This window comes from Pseudoliparis swirei, chromosome 5, assembly GCF_029220125.1.
Source record: "Pseudoliparis swirei isolate HS2019 ecotype Mariana Trench chromosome 5, NWPU_hadal_v1, whole genome shotgun sequence".
Lineage (NCBI taxonomy): Eukaryota > Metazoa > Chordata > Actinopteri > Perciformes > Liparidae > Pseudoliparis > Pseudoliparis swirei.
Window position 1 is genome coordinate 20,042,305 of NC_079392.1, and position 21,319 is coordinate 20,063,623.

Sequence of the window (21,319 nt, forward strand, 5' to 3'; positions counted from 1 at the left end):
TAGTCACACATGCCAGTATGGGATCAATAATCTGAAATGTCTGTATTTAGTTTGTGGGATATCTTTCACATCATTTAGAAGGCTGACACATTTTTTCCCACCCATATTTACTTGTGTTTGCAAGGGGAATATACTTTGCTGTAGCAGATTTTATGTAATAAAAGATATGTCACTATAATAAATTCTTTTTATTATAACAAAATTGTCAGTATTCAATGTGATGAGAAATATCGTTTGTGTAGTAATTGCAGTGATGTACTTCAGCAGGTGCTGGCTGGATCAAGCCGAACGACGGATGCTGGCGTTGAAACTGTAAAAACTTCACTTCCCATGATTCTCTGCTGTCATGTGGGCGAAGGAAGCTAAACCGATGAAGAGGGCTAGTTGCCTTTACTTGATTAAATCTTGATTCTATCAAATAATACCGACGTTTAATCATTTGTAAAACATCTCCGTGGTTAGAAAACTGTTTTGTTATCCAACTTACTTGTATATCTTGGACGCCCTGTTGTTGTCAGGCAGGAATCACCTAAAATAAGGTAACGTTAACTGTTAACGTTAAATTCTGTATTAGCAAACCCAGCTAACTATCCCCGTTAGCTTAATACGAAATACAAAGAGGAAACGATGCAAACTATTAGCGTAACGTTATTTAATTATTGTGTTGCTCCTTTTTGCACAAAACGTTGCGTCTCAGTTAACGCTTCAACAATGTAATATGTTGCATACAACGTTAGTCTGCTATTTTTTTATCCAGCTTACAACGTAAGTTTCGAGTCGTTATGTTCACTGCATCTCTACCCGCAGTTACATGGCACCATACTAACGTTAGCTTTGTTCCGGGTTTTAGCTTTGTTTTGCTTCTACGTTTTCTTTTACCTGTTTGAACACCTGTACTTATTTAATGTTATTGCAGCAAAGACACCCAGCGAATGCCAGACTGAGAAAGAAAGAGAAGCGATGTTCGAGCTGCCGACCCACTGAGCTCTCGGAGAGAAGACATCTGATGAAAAATTACTGCAACGTTACAGATTGTAAGCGACTCATTTCGCCTTCCTGTGGCTAGATTAGAGCTTTAACTTCAAACTGCATTGGCTCAATGAAAGCACGAGCTGCCCTGGCCACCAGCAGTCTCCCCGGAGCATCTGTTGGAGAGAAGCATCAGCTCGTGTTGTTCGGAAGCTTTTAGTCCGAGTTAAATTGCTTTGACCATGTGTCCGATGTAGCATTAAATTAAATAAACGCCTCAGACTCTTTGGGGGCTTCATCGAGAACTGTTTAAACTCATATCTCACAATCCAAATTAGTGTGTGATTTGTTTTAATGATATATGATGTCTGAAATACAGTGTTTGTGGGAATTTTAATTACAATAAAGTTTAGACCTTTTCACTCAAGCTGTTGGAGCAGCTACTTCCACAGCTGTTCTCGCTTAATGCTGTGGAAAATAAAGTTATTTTTGGGGAATATTATGACTATGTTGGCCAACTAACAATTAAATATTGTAACAAATAATGTACTCTCCAAATTGTCATAGTTTCAATAAGCAACTGTAAATAAGCAATAGCAGTTTACAGCTCACTTTGAGTTAAGATGATTTTGTGAAACCAAATGACATGTTTATTTGAGAAATTAGTGGTGAATATTGAACATTGAACATTAATTTGAAGTTGCTGCATGTTGTAATGCCTGTTTAGATGATACATATTATTGTATTAATGTATTCCCCTTTTTCCTTTGCTCACAGCTGGCATGGAAGACAAGGCAAATGGCTCTGTTGACACCAAAAGGTATCATATCCAATTAGTCTAAGACATTGTTTCTGAAAAGATTTGAAAGAATGTGTTTAACAGCTGAGTGCGTGCATATTAAGATGAATGCATTCACTGTCACTGTACAGCCCAGTGGAGAACGGCCAGCTGCCGGACCCTGCCAACTGGGGGGTCGCTGACGTCGTAAATTACTTCAAAGCAACAGGGTTCGAGGAGCAAGCCACTGCTTTTCAGGATCAGGTTGGTGCTTTCTTCCTGCTTGTGATGAAAATGGACAAAGATATCAGTCTGATGCTCCTCCATCCACTTGACAGGAAATCGATGGCAAGTCCCTGCTGCTAATGACGCGTAACGACGTCCTGACGGGACTGTCGATAAAACTCGGCCCTGCGCTGAAAATCTATGAGTATCACGTGAAGCCGCTGCAAACTCAACACCTCAAGAGCAACGCCTCGTAGCACCGCAGGCCAGCCCAACACCCACCTCAAAGACAATCATCGTGTCAGAAGACGTCAGGTTAGCTGCCACTTCACAAAGACTCGTCTGGCCACAGTGACACCTTAACAGATTTTGAATGCTGTATGATTTTATAAGCGTCGACTCCAAAAATGGGTTTCACATGGAGCACACTGTTTATTCTTTCATCCATTCTTATTTCTCCTGCTTGAGATATTGTATGTATTTTATTTGTGTGTGTGTGTTATTTGAATGAAGGCAATTTTGGGCAACTACTGTGCAGGTATGATTTGATTTTTGTGAGTGTGTGTCAGTAAATGTGTTTGCGCTTGTGTGCAAAGTGAATTTAACCCATGCTGGTTTTAAAAAACTAAAAGGTATTTGTATATAAGATGATATATAGTTGAAAAATGTTGTTGTACCTGAACACTTTGATACATGCAGAAAATGATTCTGGCACGTCCCGTTTTGCCGTGAAATAATTTTTTATGCTCTAAACTGTGCAGCTGAGTCCATGAAACGTCCTCAGCATGTCACAACGAAGCATTTTGTCCCTGAAACAAGGAGCCAAACAAAAGCCTATTTGCTCCTGCAAACCTTTATTATCTAGGCATGAGGCCTATGTATATATTCCTTTGTTTCCTACCTGTTGTGCTTTCCGAATTGCTGCCAAGACAACTGTATTGAAGTGTGTATGACCAATGTATATGTGCAACATAACACTGGAATTTGAATATCTGAATCAAAGATTTGCAATAAATGGTGCTCTTTTCTCACAATAGAACAATATCAGTGTTCACATTTATTTTATCTTATTCAAATCATCAAAAAGTCATCATATTTATAAAATATTTTAGTTTTATTTCTGACCCAGAAATATTCAATGTCATTTTTTCATCTCAGATTGAGTCTTATGTGGTTTATTCAGCTGGAGAGATGGATCACATTGGCAGCATTCCTTGGAGGTGTCGGTGCCTTCAAAGCTTGGCTTTCTGTTTCCTGCGAACTGTGCCTGTGATGTTGCCTGAAGGGTTATCCAGGGCGAGAAGAACCTTTACGGGGAATATTACATGTCAGTAGTCAAAGAATGTCGACCAAACATGAACGGTTACTTGGAATAATAGAACTTACTTCATCTTTGTTGATGAGGCCCATTTTGGTCATGTCTATGGTGATGTAATGCTGGTTGGGCATGACCATCTCTATTTCTTCGATCTAAAAGACAAATCACTGACTGACGGAGTGACTTTGACGTGGAAGTGTGCAAAACAAATCGGCCACACAGTATGTGGCTGACGAGTTGTTCTGTGCATGTTTGTTGGACTTACCTCAGGGACTCTATCCAGCACCAGAAGCTGTGTTTCATAAAGGGTCTTCTGCACTGAGGGTGAGAATTCTCCACAGTCGTACGGGCCAGCAAACTTCTCAATAATCGTTTCCTTCACACACTTCCTGCGAGGGCGGTCATGTGATGATCGTTAGATGAAGAAATAGTCATTTCACTTTTTTCCTCTCGAAACAAGCGATGCATTTTGTGTTCAGAAATCAGACTCAAATGACATTTTCCTCCGAAATGGCAAATAATGTCACATGCTCCATCATGCTTAACTAACTACACCTAAGATGTTTCGAGAGTGATGTTGTCTCCTTCACAAGTTTCTTAGGATTTATTTACCATGAGGAATCAAAGTTAACATCCTGAAGCTTGTTATAGCGCCACCTCGCATACACGGAGGTGCAGAAACACCGGTCCTTGGCCTCTTTCAGAGTAGTGAAGCGGTCTTGGTGGAAACCCTCAAACCCGGACTGGGTGGTTTTCAGCACCGTCATGTTTTTCACCCCACTGTGAACCACGGGGGTGCCTGGAGCACCGAGTAAACAGATATCAGAAACATTAGTAGTAGAATAGACACATGCCACAATAGTCGTCATCCTGGACTGTATGAAATCCAAAATAGAGCGTCAACCGCTTTAATGGTAGCATCAAGTTCTCAGTTTTAGTTTTAGATCCCTTTGTAACTATTATTTACACCACATTCAAGCCACAGAAGATGATCCTATCAAACACAGAATAGCTCCAACCAGGTATGTGCCTAGCCACAACCATGATGTCTACAGATGGACATGAGCGAGCAGAAGTTGGCCGTTTTTAACACCTCAAAAGTCCCCCAAAAAACATACAAGCAAATATGTGTTCAACGACATTGACTGCATGAGTGTGCGTGTTTGTGTGTGTCTGTGCTAACCATTGAGATTCTGTTCAGCGTCACAGAAGTGACACGCTTCTGGGCTGTGGATGAACGCGTGGACGTGTTTTACCCCATTCTGAGAAGGCAAATGACAATGACAAACAAAAAGGGTGAAAATCACGCTTGAATTGATGGTGTACTTCATTCATGGTGTTGCTTGAAGAGCTTGAATGAAGGATACATGCGGCAGGTGTTCTGACAGGGAAAAAGCATGTGTGTATAATTTGTCACAATTGTGCTTTTTTCCGTTTTGACCAGAAAAATATCTGCCCAACTCTTATATCTAGGACTGAACCCTGTGTTTTACCTTCTCCAACCGTCTCCACGGAGCCTCCTCTATGTGCACTTTGACCCTCAGCACATGGTTGAAAGAGGTCAGGAAGTGATGACAGAGCTCCAGGGAAAACTGCTCGATGGTCTTCACCTGAACAGACGAGTGTAGCGTAAAGAGTGACAGACTGTAAATCATATCTCAAACAATTATCAGAAATAAATGGGAACATAAAGGAAGTTCTGACGAAAACAAAAGTCCTGACTAGAAACATTAACAAATCGACAAGGTTTGTTAACCCTTGATGTTATTTGATCAGTGTGTGTTTGTGCTGAAGGTTGCCAGGGGTCACTGAGTGTCAATATAGTGATGTGAAAGAGTGACCACAGTAGGAATCTCCCAGTTTAACAAAGGTTAACAAATGTTAAATAAAATTGAAAATGTTCATGAAATTAATTTAGTAAATAGAAATGAACAACTTGAAGGAGCAATAAGAGAATGTCCACGTTTCATGTTTTTACATGCTCTTTGCCTTTCCGTTTAGTTCTGTTTGTCTATGCCTTATGTAAAGCGTCTTTGAGTGTCTGGAAGGGCTATGTCAATTTGAATTATTATTATTATTACATGAATACTTTCACCTCTAGACTAGAGTTAGCTGGCTGTTAAAAGCTGAATGACAATGACCTTTATTCTCTCCATTATAAAAAAGACAATATGCCAATATGATACTTACTACTCGACTACTGCACAATCCCTCTCACTAGTTTAAATGCTCCAGCTCGTTCAAAACACTGAATCAAGTTCCTTTTGAATACATTTTCAACTAAATCCTCACCAAAAAATATTTTAGTAACAACCCAGTCGATTCCTTAAAACGTGATCACTTGCAGAGTCGACCGTGAGTTCTTTAACACCGTTACGCTTTTGGTTTAACTGCCCTCAATTACTTTCTATGGATAGACATTGTTGTCAATATAGAGATGAAAGTGTTATGATCAGAAGAAAGTAGACGGGCTACCCCCTTGATCTTGGCCAGGGCGTGGACGGTGTTCTTGATGGTGTCGGTGGGGATGATGTCTGAGTTGTCTCCAGTTATATAATCCTTGCGTGATTTGAGTGTGAGCTCCACGTCAGCTTTCAGCTCGATGATGTTGTGGCGGCTGCCTTCTCTCCTGATGACCAGAACTTTCACTGTGTTCTTACCGTAGCCGGTTCGCACAAACTCCACATTCTGCACACACAAAGGAACACATAACTGACCTCAGCTGTTCCCAGTGATGTAAACTAGTAGGGTTTTTTGGCCATTTTTTAACTTTGTTTTAATCTTTAGTCAGTTTGAAATCTGGGGCACATGTGTGCATGAGACCAGGAATGTTTGTTCAGCACTTTTCCATCATTTAGAATGTAGCATCCCAGATTTATTGTTACCTTTAACAGATAAATATAATATGTTTAACTTTAACAGTTTTCTAATATGTCTATGAGTGTGTAATAACATTCTTAAAGTTATATTTCAAATCTGTGGATGTGCATTGATGAAGGAATTTAAGTTGCATTAATAAGCAGGAAAAAACAGGACATATGCAATTTTTCATTCATATATTTAATTTAGAAGAACTGTGAATAATACAAAATTGGAAATCAATAAACGATTCTGCATTGACAGAAACATTTTACTTTTTAACAATAGTTAATGATTTAGACATGGTTCGGTTGGCCTTGTGGTCGTTGATCCCCAAAAATGGGAAATGTCATTGCTGAAATTGGGGAAATTTATGAAAACTAATTGTTCTGTATTATGTAATAAATAGTTACCTGATCTGAAGCCGCTGCCATGGTATGTTCCTTTCCTTTACCTTCCGTCCATCTGTCCTCAGTTCCTGCAGCACGGTGTCTCTCTCGATGAAGGAGGATTTTGTAGAGAGGGTGGTGCTCTCGGAGATCTTGGTAGTTGACGTTAAACCCATTTTACCTATTATACCTGAATGGTTACTCTTTCAGACATGCAAAAACAAACACACAAACGCACACACACACTCCTTCTTTATAACAAGCATATGCAGGATTTAAGAGAGAACTCAAAGTTCATGTCTGAGCAATAAATAAATACAGATATTGTTGTGTTTTATTCTAACCCTCCACTCTGTTGTGTGGAAAGCTTTTTGAGATTGAATAATTGACACACCCTGCATAGTAGCATCAAGAATGCTTGCCAATTAATGAATGCAGCATGTTCCTTAAATAGATCTATAATATGTTAAAAAAGAAAATGTAAATAAGATGTAAGCATACTCAAATAGGTGCTATATTTTAAATACAGGTAGCCATTACTATACTATATACACAGTATATAATTGTTAGCTGCTATATTAATGATCACAATATTATATACGACCCCTTTCACTTATTTTTGTTCACTTTTCATTTAATTTACAATATTTACTTGTGACCACAGCCTAAACGTAGTATGAAAAGGGGAATGAATTAATCTAAAAACTGATATGACACTTGTTGGTATGTACTCAGTGACATGTTGGTTAATGCTAGACAGTAAATTATCCAGTGTTAAAAATGCATTGTCAAAGTATATTGACTCTTTCAGAGTTATGACAACAATAGCAAAAGTAAATACAACCAATTGAGCCCCCAGTGTTAGTGTAAATATTCATATTCAGAGTTAAACATGTTTGCATAAAATATACAGTGTTAAAATCAATTGACTCTGTCCGAGTCATTTCAACTAGAGCAAGAGTAAAACAACCAATGTTGATGAAAACGTTTCAGTTACTCTGGAAAGCTCCGCCCTCCCCTCCCTCCTCCTTTCAAAATGAGTTTCATCATGCACGTTTTAATTTTGAAAAGTCTGCAAGTTTCTCGATATCACTGTTTTATATCAAATGTTGATATTTCAGCAGAAGCAACATTTTATAATAACTCTATACTGTGTTTAACTTACACTCGAGCTGTTTTTGTGTCTTGAAATACCGAATTGCAGACGGCTAACGTGACCGAGTCAAAAACAAAGTAAAATTGATAGTGTCAATTTAACACTTCAACGGTAAATTTTGACACTAAGCCAGTGCACATATGGTCCCTCTCTACCGTGTGTTAAAGCAACACTAAACACAGTGTTAACATTTCAGAATTAACGCAACTCTGGTAAGAGTTATTATTTTACTCTACAATAAACTGAGAAGTGTTCATTTTGATTAACACTTGTGGCAGCGGGGTGTGGCCTAACCGGGATGGGTAATTAGTCTCAGCTGGTATCAATTGGGGTTTTTGTTTCTCATCCCGGTAAGAAAAGGAGTATCTGGGGAACGAGAGGAAGAGCTGGAGCAGAGACTGGCGGAGCGTTCGGGAAAGAGAAACCCGACCGGCTGTGAAACCAACGGCAATAAATCCTGTGTGTTGCCTCTTTCGTGCCTGCCCGACACTCACACTTGTTACAACACCAGTCTAAGTGTTAATCAAAATGAACACTACTGTAGTCCAAATGTCAAATGTAAATCACATTACAAGTATTATTTACACTTCAAGTGTTATTTACATAAAAATGAACACTTCTCAGTGTAGTGTAGAGTCAAATAATAACTCTTAGCAGAGTTGCGTTAACTCTGAAATGTTAACACTATGTTCAGTGTTACTTTAACACTCTGTAGATAGGGGCCATATGTTTACTGGCTTAGTGTTAAAATGTAGTCTTTAAGTGTTAAATTGACACAACCAATTGTACTGTGTAGAAGTGATAACAGATTTCAAAACATAGATAAAACTGGTAGTTATAATTTAATATGTTTGGAAGTGACTGTGTGTCATGATGCTTTTTAACTTTTTCTTTTGATTTTCAATTCAATTCAATTCAGTTTATTTGTATTGCCCAATTTCACAAATTACAAATTTGTCTCGGAGTGCTTTAAAATCTGTACACATAGACATCCCTGTCCCAAAACCTCACATCGGATCAGGAAAAACTCCCAAATAACCCTTCAGGGGGAAAAAAGGGAAGAAACCTTCAGGAGAGCAACAGAGGAGGATCCCTCTCCAGGATGGACAGGTGCAAGAGATGTCATGTGTACAGAAGGACAGATTTAGAGTTCAAATACATTCAATGAATATGACAGAGTGTATGAATAGTTCGTAGTAGGCATATTCCACGATGGAGACCTCCACGATCCATCAGGCAGATGGAGGTAGAGAGGAGGAGTGGGCGGATCCCTGGTAAGATTATGACTGGATTGTATTCCAGGTTCAATACATTCATCTATAAAACCTTGAATAAATGATCTTACCTTAACATGTTTTTAATGCTTAATCTCTTTCATGATACCATTTAAATAATTTCCCATTTGACTGTTGACGTGTTTTACTATTCTCTGGTGTTTGTCTTATTTTTAAATAATGTAGAACTATAATGAAGGTAACTACACAACTTGCAAGACTTGCTTTATTAAGTTGAATGTTTGCTTCAAGCGATGTCTCTGAATGAAAAGTTAAATGAAAGTGTTTAATTCAGGTGAAAGTGTCCTTCCACCAGATAGTTTCCAGTTAAGTGATCAGCGGCCCCATCGCTAATAAAAGATGACTGGTTGCACTGGGAAGCCCGTTGGTGTGAACACGTGCCACACTGTGAATTGCGAAGAAAAATGTGGAAAAAGACAAAATCTGTCACTGGATTAGTAGAGGGACAGTAAGTAGACTCAGGCTATTTACAGAGATTAAGAGCCTCCAAACATTTAGTTTAATATCCCTCTTATAAATTCTCACTTTCCCTTCAAGATCCCCTGTCACGTGATCAGATTTGATGACTTCCTGCATTCCATCGACAGCAGCTGTACTTTTCACTTTCAACGTTACTCAACTATGAAGCACTCAACCCAACAGAAGATTGCAAATTCCCTCTTTTGTTCACTTTGCCTGCAGGAGTCGTTCAGTATGGCCACACACTCAAGTTTATGCTTCCAGATTATTATCATGTTTTTGTGTGGCACAGTGTGTAGTACTGACATTTCCTGTAAGAATGAAGCTGGGGAGCCTGTTGATTGGTGAGTTGATATGATGATACATTGCAGCAGAGTTATACCACAATGTTTTTAGTCATGGTGCTTGACATGTTCTATGCCTTAATCCTTTCAATTATTCTTGTTCTTTTTTTCCAAGATGTCTTCTTTAAATAAATAACCCCACAAAAAAAGAATGAAGTAGTATTTATTTCTCCTTCCACTGCAGGTTTATCGTCTACAAACTGTCCAGGTATAAAATTGGCGAGATTGGCAGTGGGGTGGATTACATGTACCTGGACTCCTCAGTGGGGAGCTGGCAGCCGAGTAAATTCATGGTTAACACCAGTCAGGGAGCCCTGGGGAACACCTTGAACCATCTTCGGAAGAGCCTACGAGGTGAGATTATGTCCCTGTTCTTCCTGTGGGTTTTATTTAATGATTCCTGGATATAGAAAAACAGAGACAAAGCACAAAGCATGCTGAGTAGACACTCTTTGATTTCATTTGGGGAACCGAGTTCAAGCTGCATGGACATTAAACAAACTTCTTCAGCCAAATGAAGTAAATAACACAGTGCTTCCTCATGCTGACTGATTTTTACTGTATGACAAAATACCACCCAATACTATTGGGACTTGTGTATGATAATTAATGACATATATATTTCCACATTGCCAGTCAAGCTGTGCCATGCTATGATTTAGCAAAAAAACCAGATCTATATGTTTTTGTTGTTGTCAGGGGGTGAAACCGGGCAAAGAGCATCCGGCTGATAACTGCTGTTGACTCTGGATTAATGACTGAGCGTTATTTGTGTGCATCTTGCAGGGGTACTGCTCTTTGACCGCTCTCAAGGTTTCTGGCTTTCGCACAGCATTCCCAATTTCCCCTCATTCCCTGAGAGAGGCTACTTCTACCCCTCCTCCGGAAAAGTCAATGACCAGACTGCTCTCTGCGTGACCTACCACTATGACATGTTCCTCCGTAGAGGTGGGTGAATGCTCATGAAGCAACAGGGCCTGATCACTGAACACATCCCATACTTACACAAATCTATATTCTGTAACATTTACACAGAGAGGACTCTGGACTTATGTCAGCGCCTTCAATACAGAGAAAATAGTCAATACTCAAACCTGCAAAGGGTTTCTCAAATGATGCTATGAGGGTCTACTCTCCTATAATAGGTATAACACATATTGTTGTCCAACTTAAACAAGTACAGAAACTTCAAACCTCCAGCATATATACTCACAACACACAGTAAAGTGTTTTATATATGGATTTGTGTATGTGTTATGAGTTAATATCTACACGTTGTATTTACAAAATACATATTGTAATGCTCCTTAAATTAACATGTCCAACATGTTAGGAAATCTACTAACTTGCATGTAAGCGCACAGCAAGATTTTTAAAAAATCTAAGTAATTCTCTTTAAGAAGATTTACTGTATAAATGATACTGAACCCTGAGGGTTACTTTAAGTGAGCCCACAATATTTTGGAATTAGTGATGGAAAATCTAGAATGAAAAGCATTTCAACAAAAAGGAAAATACATGACTAATTTAAAAAATGAATAAAAGGAGAAATGTTGAGTAAAGGTTTATGTGGCTGTGTTTTCTTTGAAAAACATCCATATTTCAGAGATTGTTGACATAGTTGAATGTATTGAAGTTGGTATTGGTTTCAAATTGCATATCAGCAACAAAATAATTCAGTTAATTTAATAATTTTAAAAATCGGAAATATTTTTTTAAGAACGTTGTCCATCTTTATACAAAAGCTTCCTATCATGCACCATTTAGTTTTCTAACACATGCCATCTCTCTTCTTTGTGTTGCACTCTCCTCCCTCTCCAGCAAAGCAGATGGAGTACTTTTACCCACGCTTCTATAACTGCTCTGTAGCGGCTGCATTCATGGCCGACGTACCGCAGTTGGCCAAGTTATGCAAGGGGTCCAACCGACCTCTGACCTCAGATAAGAGAGTGGAGCAGCTTTTCTCACTGCAAGGGGACACGTTTGTCAGTTTTGTGAAATCTGAACACTTTGTTGATGGTAAGATTTCCCTTTTATACTATTGCTCATTTGTATTGCTCTACAAAGACAAGCAGATATAATTGTATTGCAAAAAAAGGTATTTTTGTCATTTTTTTACTTTTTACACAATTTGAAAACTTTGCAAAAACCTTATTTCTGCCACTGTCATGTTTGCACACTTCACTTGTCTGCCACAGTCACTTATTATCAGATGATCTCAGAAGCGTATGAACCAAGGCCATAAAAGTATTCTCTGCTCCCAAAGTTATCGGCCTGTGACCCGTCCAATGAGTTATGACCTCCTGTACTTGTGACCTTCATTCCATTTTATGGCCTTAGTGTGGACAGTTGTGAGCAATACCCCCCCCCCCCCCTTTTTAGAAGGATTCTTAGAGCAAGATTGAGCATGAAGGTTTTATTTGTGCTGTAAAACATAATTGGTCATTCAGAATATGAATCTCCAGACTCAGTACTGTATGATCACACTTTCGAAAACTTTTTATTTAAAGTTCAAATATAATATTCTCGTTTTGTCTAAAAGGTTTGCCTTTGTGTTTCCTATATTTACTACCTAAAGAATACAGCAAATGCAACATAAAGCTATATTGATTACTACTATTACCGATCATTTTCTATATGCTTTTCTTCATCATAATGCCACTTCTCTAACCCCCTATTTGGCACTTATTTGGACATCTACACAGGCTGAGTGGCTCAGGCTCTGGATGCCGACCTGCTGGGGGAGTCCTGGCAGAAACAAGGTCACAAGCTTCCTTCCAACTGCTCTTTGCCAAAACACGCCATGAACATCAAGAGGATTTGGCTCCCCGCATCAGTCCCGTTCCAGTCCCACTGCGACCACTCAAAGTGGTGCGTGTCGCAGGGCTACGAGGACCAGGTGACCTGCCTGAGGGATCTAAACAGGGAGAGGGCTGCAATGTGGCGTGGTGGGGGGCTGGTCTGCACCTTCAACCCCTTAATTTACAAGGCCTTCGATTTCAAAATAGATAAAACTGGTAGTTATAATTTAATATGTTTGGAAGTGACTGTGTGTCATGATGCTTTTAACTTTTTCTTTTGATTTTCAATTCAATTCAATTCAGTTTATTTGTATAGCCCAATTTCACAAATTACAAATTTGTCTCGAGTGCTTTACAATCTGTACACATAGACGCCCTGCCCTGTAAAACCTCACATCGGATCAGAAAACTCCCAAATAACCCTTCAGGGGGAAAAAGGAAGAAACCTTCAGGAGAGCAACAGAGGAGGATCCTCTCCAGGATGGACAGGTGCAATAGATGTAATGTGTACAGAAGGACAGATTTAGAGTTAAAATACATTCAATGAATATGACAGAGTGTATGAATAGTTCGAGGCATATTCCACGATGGAGACTTCCACGATCCATCAGGCAGATGGAGGTAGAGAGGAGGAGTGGGCGGATCCCTGGTAAGATTATGACTGGATTGTATTCCAGGTTCAATACATTCATCTATAAAACCTTGAATAAATGATCTTACCTGAACATGTTTTTAATGCTTAATCTCTTTCATGAGACCATTTAAATAATTTCCCATTTGACTGTTGACGTGTTTTACTATTCTCTGGTGTTTGTCTTATTTTTAAATAATGTAGAACTATAATGAAGGTAACTACACAACTTGCAAGACTTACTTTATTAAGTTGAATGTTTGCTTCAAGCGATGTCTCTGAATGAAAAGTTAAATGAAAGTGTTTAATTCAGGTGAAAGTGTCCTTCCACCAGATAGTTTCCAGTTAAGTGATCAGCGGCCCCATCGCTAATAAAAGATGACTGGTTGCACTGGGAAGCCCGTTGGTGTGAACACGTGCCACACTTTGAATTGCGAAGAAAAATGTGGAAAAAGACCAAATCTGTCACTGGATTAGTAGAGGGACAGTAAGTAGACTCAGGCTATTTACAGAGATTAAGAGCCTCCAAACATTTAGTTTAATATCCCTCTTATAAATTCTCACTTTCCCTTCAACATCCCCTGTCACGTGATCAGATTTGATGACTTCCTGCTTTCCATCGACAGCAGCTGTACTTTTCACTTTCAACGTTCCTCAACGTTTCGAACCAGTTTTCCCTGCTCAGCGACACACCCGCTGAGGAACACACCCTGGTTATCGGGAGCTCTATAGTCAGGAACGTGAAAATAGCGAAGCCACGGACCAGAGTCGTGTGCCTCCCTGGGCCAGAGCGGCGACGTGGAGTCTTGTTTGAAGTTGCTGGCTAAGGATGTTGGAGATACAGTCAGATTGTAATACACGCCGGTGGTAATGACGCCGAGCCCGGCCGGAACTCACTAAATTAATGTGGAATCAGTGTGTGCTTATGCCAAGACATTGTCGGACACCGTAATTTTCTCTGGCCCTCTCCCAAATTTGTAGACAGTCGAATTGTATAGTCGAATGTCGTCTTTCAACCGCTGGTTGCCCAGGTGGTGCCCAGCGAATAATGTGGGCTACGTGTAGACAACTGGAAGACTTTCTGGGAAAACCTGATCTGATGAGGAGAGACGCATCCATCCCACGCTGGACGGAGGTCGTCTCATTTCTGCTAACATGACCAAGTTGATCACCGGACTTAATCTATGACAACCCAGGGTTCAGATCAGGAACCGGGAGCAGAGTTGTAGTTTAACACCCTTCTCTGCTCTTCCATTCGAGCAGTTACCCACCCTTGACTTTAGAGTAGAGACTGTGTCTGTCCCACGGCCACTTCAATTAAATAAATCAAAAGTAAGCAGAAGAGGAGTCGACACAATAACCTTATACAAGTTAACACAATTATTTCAGCAGTGCAACAAAATAGGTCTATTAAATGTGGTCTCCTAAATATTCGATCTCTGTCATCTAAAGCTGTGTTACTGAATGATTTAATATCAGATAATCACATTGATTTATGTTGCCTAACTGAAACCTGGCTGAGCCATGAAGAATATGTCTGCCTGAATGAATCGACTCCTCCAAGTCATATTAATACTCACATTCCTCGAGGCACCGTCGAGGAGGTGGAGTAGCAGCCATCTTTGAATCGAGCCTATTAATTAATCCTCAACCAAAATTACACTACACCTCATTTGAAAGCCTTGTTCTTAGTCTTTCACATCCAACCTGGAAAACACTACAGCCAATTCGATTTGTGATTCTGTACCGGCCACCAGGTCCATATTCAGAGTTTATATCTGAATTCTCAGAATTTATATCAAGTTTGGTTCTTAAAACCGATAAAGTTATTATTGTTGGAGATTTTAATATCCATGTGGATGTTGATAATGATTGCCTTAGTGCTGCATTCATCTCCTTGTTGGACTCGATTGGCTTCTCTCAGAGAGTACAGCAACCCACTCACAGCTTTGGCCACACGCTAGATCTTGTTCTTACTTATGGCGCTGACATTGAGCATTTGAACGCCTTCCCACAGAATCCTCTTCTGTCAGACCACAACCTCATAACTTTTGAATTTATACTACCGGAGGTACTCATTAGTCAAAAGTTTCTACACTAGATGTCTAACTGATAGTGCTGTAGCTAAATTTAAAGAAGCGATTCCTTCTGTATTTGATTCGATACCACGCCTCAATATAACAGAGGACCCTGGTCTAACTTTAGTCCGTCCCAGATTGATCATCTTGTTGACAGTGCCATAGGCTCTCTGAGAATGACACTGGACTCGATAGCCCCTCTGAAGAAGAAGACAGTGAGGAAGAGGAGGTTTGCTCCTGGTATAACCTCAGACCCGCAAACTGAAGCAACGTCACGTAAAGCTTGAACGCATATGGCGCTCAACTAATCTCAAGAATCCCGCTTAGTTTGGCGAGATAGTCTTAAAACATATAAGAAGGCCCTCCGTAATGCCAGAGCAGCCTATTACTCATCAATAATAGAAAAATAAAACAACCCCAGGTTTCTCTTCAGCACTGTAGCCAGGCTGACAGAGAGTCACAGCTCTGTGGAGCCGAGCATTCCTATAAACCTTAGTGGTAATGACTTTATGAACTTTAATGAAAAGATTTTAACTATTAGGGACAAGATTAATAATCTCTTGCCCATAACCAGTGCCAATCTGTCCTCAAGTGGAATGGCCTTGGAAACCGCTGTATGCCCTGGTGTATATTTGAGGATTTTCTCCTATCAACCGTGACCAATTATTTTCAACGGTTTCTACTTCAACACGCCTACCTGTCTCTTGGACCCCATCCCGACGAGGCTGCTTAAAGACGCTTTTGCCTTTAATTGGCGGCTCTCTATTAGATATTATCAATGTGTCTCTGCTAACAGGCCACGACACTCCTTCAAGGTGGCTGTTATTAAACCTCTCCTGAAGAAGCCCACTCTGGATCCAGAGGTATTGGCTAACTACAGACCCATCTCTAACCTCCCCTTCCTCTCCAAGATCCTTGAGAAAGTGGTCGCAAATCAGTTGTGCGACTTTCACATCATAATAGTTTATTTGAGAAATTTCAATCAGGATTTAGAAACACCACAGCACCGAGACGCACTGGTGAAAATTACAAATGACCTCTTAATGGCAGCAGATAAAGGACTCTCTGTCCTGGTCTTGTTAGACCTTAGTGCTGCATTCGACACCATTGACCATGACATCCTGTTACAGAGACTGGAGCAGTCGATTGGCATTTCAGGCACGGCACTAATTTGGTTTAAATCCTATTTATCAGATCGATCTCAGTTTGTATTTGTAAACGATGACGCCGATAACCACCAACGTTAATCACGGAGTTCCACAAGGTTCTGTGCTTGGACCAATTTTATTTACCTTATACATGCTTCCTTTGGGCAATATTATCAGGAAACACTCCATAAACTTTCATTGTTATGCAGATGACACTCAACTATATTTATCGATAAAACCAGAGGAGAGCAACCAACTCTGTAAAATTCAAGCATGTCTTAAAGACATAAAACATGGATGACCTGCAACTTCTTGATGTTAAACTCAGACAAAACTGAAGTTATTTTACTCGGCCCTGAACACCTCAGAGATCAATTATCTGGTGATGTGGATTCTGTAGACGGCATTGCCCTGGCATCCAACACCACTGTAAAGAATCTTGGCGTTATCTTTGATCGGGACTTGTCCTTTAACTCCCACGTAAAGCAAATCTCAAGGACTGCATTCTTTCATCTACGTAATATTTCAAAAATCAGGCACATCTTGTCTCAAAAGATGCAGAAAAATTGGTTCACGTCACATTTGAGACTGATTACTGCAACTCCTTATTAGCAGGCTGCTCTAATAAATCTCTTAGGTCTCTCCAGTTGATCCAGAATGCTGCAGCTCGTGTTCTCACTAAACTAAGAAAAGAGATCACATCACTCCTGCACTAGCTGCTCTGCACTGGCTGCCAGTAAAATCAAGAATCACTTAAAATTCTTCTCTTAACCCACAAAGCCTTGATTGGTGATGCTCCATCATATCTTAAGGAGCTTGTCGCACCATATTGCCCCACTAGAGAGCTACGCCACTAAATGCGGGACTACTTGTAGTTCCTAGAGTCTTAAAAGTAGAATGGGAGCCAGAGCCTTTAGTTATCAAGCTCTTCTTTTATGGAACCAGCTTCCAATTTCAGTCCGGGAGGCAGACACAGTCACCTCATTTAAGAGTAGACTTAAGACCGGGCTGAATCAGGTTTGCCCTGGTCCAGCCCCTTGATATGCTGCTATAGGCTTATAGCTGCCGGGGGACGTTTTAGGATGCACTGAGCACCTATCTCCTCTTTTTCTCTCCTTAAGGATGAATTTTCATCTCTCAATCACACGCTAACTCTGCTTTCTCCCGAAGTCCTTTTTGACTTTACGTCTCATGGGGCAATCGGACCCTATGAGACGGCATAGATCCTATCTCCCTGATGGATCGCCTGGGTCGTGGAAGTCCTGCTCATGACTACGCCACTGTCCTGTTGAGACCGCCCACTCCTCCTCCCCACCGCCATCTGCCTGATGGATCGTGGAGGTCTCCATCGTGGAATATGCCTACTATGAACTATTCATACACTCTGTCATATTCATTGAATGTATTTTAACTCTAAATCTGTCCTTCTGTACACATTACATCTATTGCATCTGTCCATCCTAGGAGAGGGATCCTCCTGTTGCTCTCCTCCAGGTTTCTTCCCTTTTTTTCCCCCTGAAGGGTTATTTGGGAGTTTTTCCTGGTCCGATGTGAGGTTTTGGGGCAGGGATGTCTATGTGTACAGATTGTAAAGCACTCCGAGACAAATTTGTAATTTGTGAAATTGGGCTATACAAATAAACTGAATTGAACTATGAAGCACTCAACCCAACAGAAGATTGCAAATTCCCTTTTTTGTTCACTTTGCCTGCAGGAGTCGTTCAGTATGGCCACACACTCAAGTTTATGCTTCCAGATTATTATCATGTTTTTGTGTGGCACAGTGTGTAGTACTGACATTTCCTGTAAGAATGAAGCTGGGGAGCCTGTTGATTGGTGAGTTGATATGATGATACATTGCAGCAGAGTTATACCACAATGTTTTTAGTCATGGTGCTTGACATGTTCTATGCCTTAATCCTTTCAATTATTCTTGTTCTTTTTTTCCAAGATGTCTTCTTTAAATAAATAACCCCACAAAAAAAGAATGAAGTAGTATTTATTTCTCCTTCCACTGCAGGTTTATCGTCTACAAACTGCCCCAGGTATAAGATTGGCGAGATTGGCAGTGGGGTGGATTACATGTACCTGGACTCCTCAGTGGGGAGCTGGCAGCCGAGTAAATTCATGGTTAACACCAGTCAGGGAGCCCTGGGGAACACCTTGAACCATCTTCGGAAGAGCCTACGAGGTGAGATTATGTCCCTGTTCTTCCTGTGGGTTTTATTTAATGATTCCTGGATATAGACAAACAGAGACAAAGCACAAAGCATGCTGAGTAGACACTCTTTGATTTCATTTGGGGAACCGAGTTCAAGCTGCATGGACATTAAACAAACTTCTTCAGCCAAATGAAGTAAATAACACAGTGCTTCCTCATGCTGACTGATTTTTACTGTATGACAAAATACCACCCAATACTATTGGGACTTGTGTCTGATAATTAATGACATATATATTTCCACATTGCCAGTCAAGCTGTGCCATGCTATGATTTCGCAAAAAAACCAGAGCTATATGTTTTTGTTGTTGTCAGGGGGTGAAACCGGGCAAAGAGCATCCGGCTGATAACTGCTGTTGACTCTGGATTAATGACTGAGCGTTATTTGTGTGCATCTTGCAGGGGTACTGCTCTTTGACCGCTCTCAAGGTTTCTGGCTTTCGCACAGCATTCCCAATTTCCCTCATTCCCTGAGAGAGGCTACTTCTACCCCTCCTCCGGAAAAGTCAATGACCAGACTGCTCTCTGCGTGACCTACCACTATGACATGTTCCTCTGTAGAGGTGGGTGAATGCTCATGAAGCAACAGGGCCTGATCACTGAACACATCCCATACTTACACAAATCTATATTCTGTAACATTTACACAGAGAGGACTCTGGACTTATGTCAGCGCCTTCAATACAGAGAAAATAGTCAATACTCAAACCTGCAAAGGGTTTCTCAAATGATGCTATGAGGGTCTACTCTCCTATAATAGGTATAACAAATATTGTTGTCCAATTTAAACAAGTACAGAAACTTCAAACCTCCAGCATATATACTCACAACACACAGTAAAGTGTTTTGTATATGCATTTGTGTATGTGTTATGAGTCAATATCTACATGTTGTATTTACAAAATACATATTGTAATGCTCCTTAAATTAACATATCCAACATGTTAGGAAATCTACTAACTTGCATGTAAGCGCACAGCAAGATTTTTTAAAAATTTAAGTAATTCTCTTCAAGAAGATTTACTGTATAAATGATACTGAACCCTGAGGGTTACTTTAAGTGAGCCCACAATATTTTGGAATTAGCGATGGAAAATCTGGAATGAAAAGCATTTAAACAAAAAGGAAAATACATGACTAATTAAACAAATTTAAAAAAGGAGAAATGTTGAGTAAAGGTTTATGTGGCTGTGTTTTCTTTGAAAAACATCCATATTTCAGAGATTGTAGACATAGTTGAATGTATTGAAGTTGGTATTGGTTTCAAATTGCATATCAGCAACAAAATAATTCAGTTAATTTAATAATTTTAAAAATCGGAAATATTTTTTTAAGAACGTTGTCCATCTTTATACAAAAGCTTCCTATCGTGCACTATTTAGTTTTCTAACACATGCCATCTCTCTTCTTTGTGTTGCACTCTCCTCCCTCTCCAGCAAAGCAGATGGAGTACTTTTACCCACGCTTCTATAACTGCTCTGTAGCGGCTGCATTCATGGCCGACGTACCGCAGTTGGCCAAGTTATGCAAGGTGTCCAACCGACCTCTGACCTCAGATAAGAGAGTGGAGCAGCTTTTCTCACTGCAAGGGGACACGTTTGTCAGTTTTCTGAAATCTGAACACTTTGTTGATCTTAAGATTTCCCTTTTATACTAGTGCTCATTTGTATTGCTCTACAAAGACCAGCAGATATAATTGTATTGCAAAAAAAGGTATTTTTGTCATTTTTTACTTTTTACACAATTTGAAAACTTTGCAAAAACCTTATTTCTGCCACTGTCATGTTTGCACACTTCACTTGTCTGCCACAGTCACTTATTATCAGGTGATCTCAGAAGCGTATGAACCAAGGCCATAAAAGTATTCTCTGCTCCCAAAGTTATCGGCCTGTGACCCGTCCAATGAGTTATGACCTCCTGTACTTGTGACCCTCATTCCATTTTATGGCCTTAGTGTGGACAGTTGTGATCAATACCCCCCCCCTTTTTTAGAAGGATTTTTAGAGCAAGATTGAGCATGAAGGTTTTATTTGTGCTGTAAAACATAATTGGTCATTCAGAATATGAATCTCCAGACTCAGTACTGTATGATCACACTTTCGAAAACTTTTTATTTAAAGTTCAAATATAATATTCTCGTTTTGTCTAAAAGGTTTGCCTTTGTGTTTCCTATATTTACTACCTAAAGAATACAGCAAATGCAACATAAAGCGATATTGATTACTACTATTACCGATCATTTTCTATATGCTTTTCTTCATCATAATGCCACTTCTCTAACCCCCTATTTGGCACTTATTTGGACATCTACACAGGCTGGGTGGCTCAGGCTCTGGATGCCGACCTGCTGGGGGAGTCCTGGCAGAAACAAGGTCACAAGCTTCCTTCCAACTGCTCTTTGCCAAAACACGGCATGAACATCAAGAGGATTTGGCTCCTCGGATCAGTCCCGTTCCAGTCCCACTGCGACCACTCAAAGTGGTGCGTGTCGCAGGGCTACGAGGACCAGGTGACCTGCCTGAGGGATCTAAACAGGGAGAGGCCTGCAATGTGGCGTGGTGGGGGGCTGGTCTGCACCTTCAACCCCTTAATTTACAAGGCCTTCAGACGGGTTGTTGACTGGTACATTGACTGTTGAACGAGAGAGA

The 21,319-nt window shown here is 40.2% G+C and overlaps 3 protein-coding genes across 3 annotated transcripts; 2 read left to right on the top strand and 1 right to left on the bottom strand.

Moving 5' to 3' along the window:
* Positions 1 to 368: 368 nt before the first annotated feature.
* Positions 369 to 3,014, top strand: samd13 (sterile alpha motif domain containing 13). The gene is made up of 5 exons (XM_056413928.1): positions 369 to 539; positions 917 to 1,034; positions 1,747 to 1,789; positions 1,900 to 2,011; positions 2,086 to 3,014. Exons 2-5 carry the CDS (start codon positions 1,007 to 1,009, stop codon positions 2,227 to 2,229), a joined length of 327 nt encoding a protein of 108 aa, XP_056269903.1. The 5' UTR covers positions 369 to 539; positions 917 to 1,006; the 3' UTR covers positions 2,230 to 3,014.
* uox (urate oxidase) lies at positions 3,012 to 6,713 on the bottom strand. The gene is made up of 8 exons (XM_056413926.1): positions 6,563 to 6,713; positions 5,766 to 5,978; positions 4,784 to 4,900; positions 4,474 to 4,552; positions 3,903 to 4,089; positions 3,556 to 3,679; positions 3,359 to 3,442; positions 3,012 to 3,279 (listed from the first exon to the last, which is right to left on the bottom strand). Exons 1-8 carry the CDS (start codon positions 6,581 to 6,583, stop codon positions 3,205 to 3,207), a joined length of 900 nt encoding a protein of 299 aa, XP_056269901.1. The 5' UTR covers positions 6,584 to 6,713; the 3' UTR covers positions 3,012 to 3,204.
* Positions 6,714 to 9,666: 2,953 nt separating this feature from the next.
* Positions 9,667 to 21,310, top strand: dnase2b (deoxyribonuclease II beta). The gene is given in 8 exon segments (XM_056415140.1): positions 9,667 to 9,792; positions 9,977 to 10,146; positions 10,579 to 10,740; positions 11,614 to 11,810; positions 12,485 to 12,809; positions 18,471 to 18,641; positions 20,108 to 20,304; positions 20,974 to 21,310. Coding segments are annotated over 8 exon segments (1,668 nt in total). The 5' UTR covers positions 9,667 to 9,682; the 3' UTR covers position 21,310.
* Positions 21,311 to 21,319: the final 9 nt, after the last annotated feature.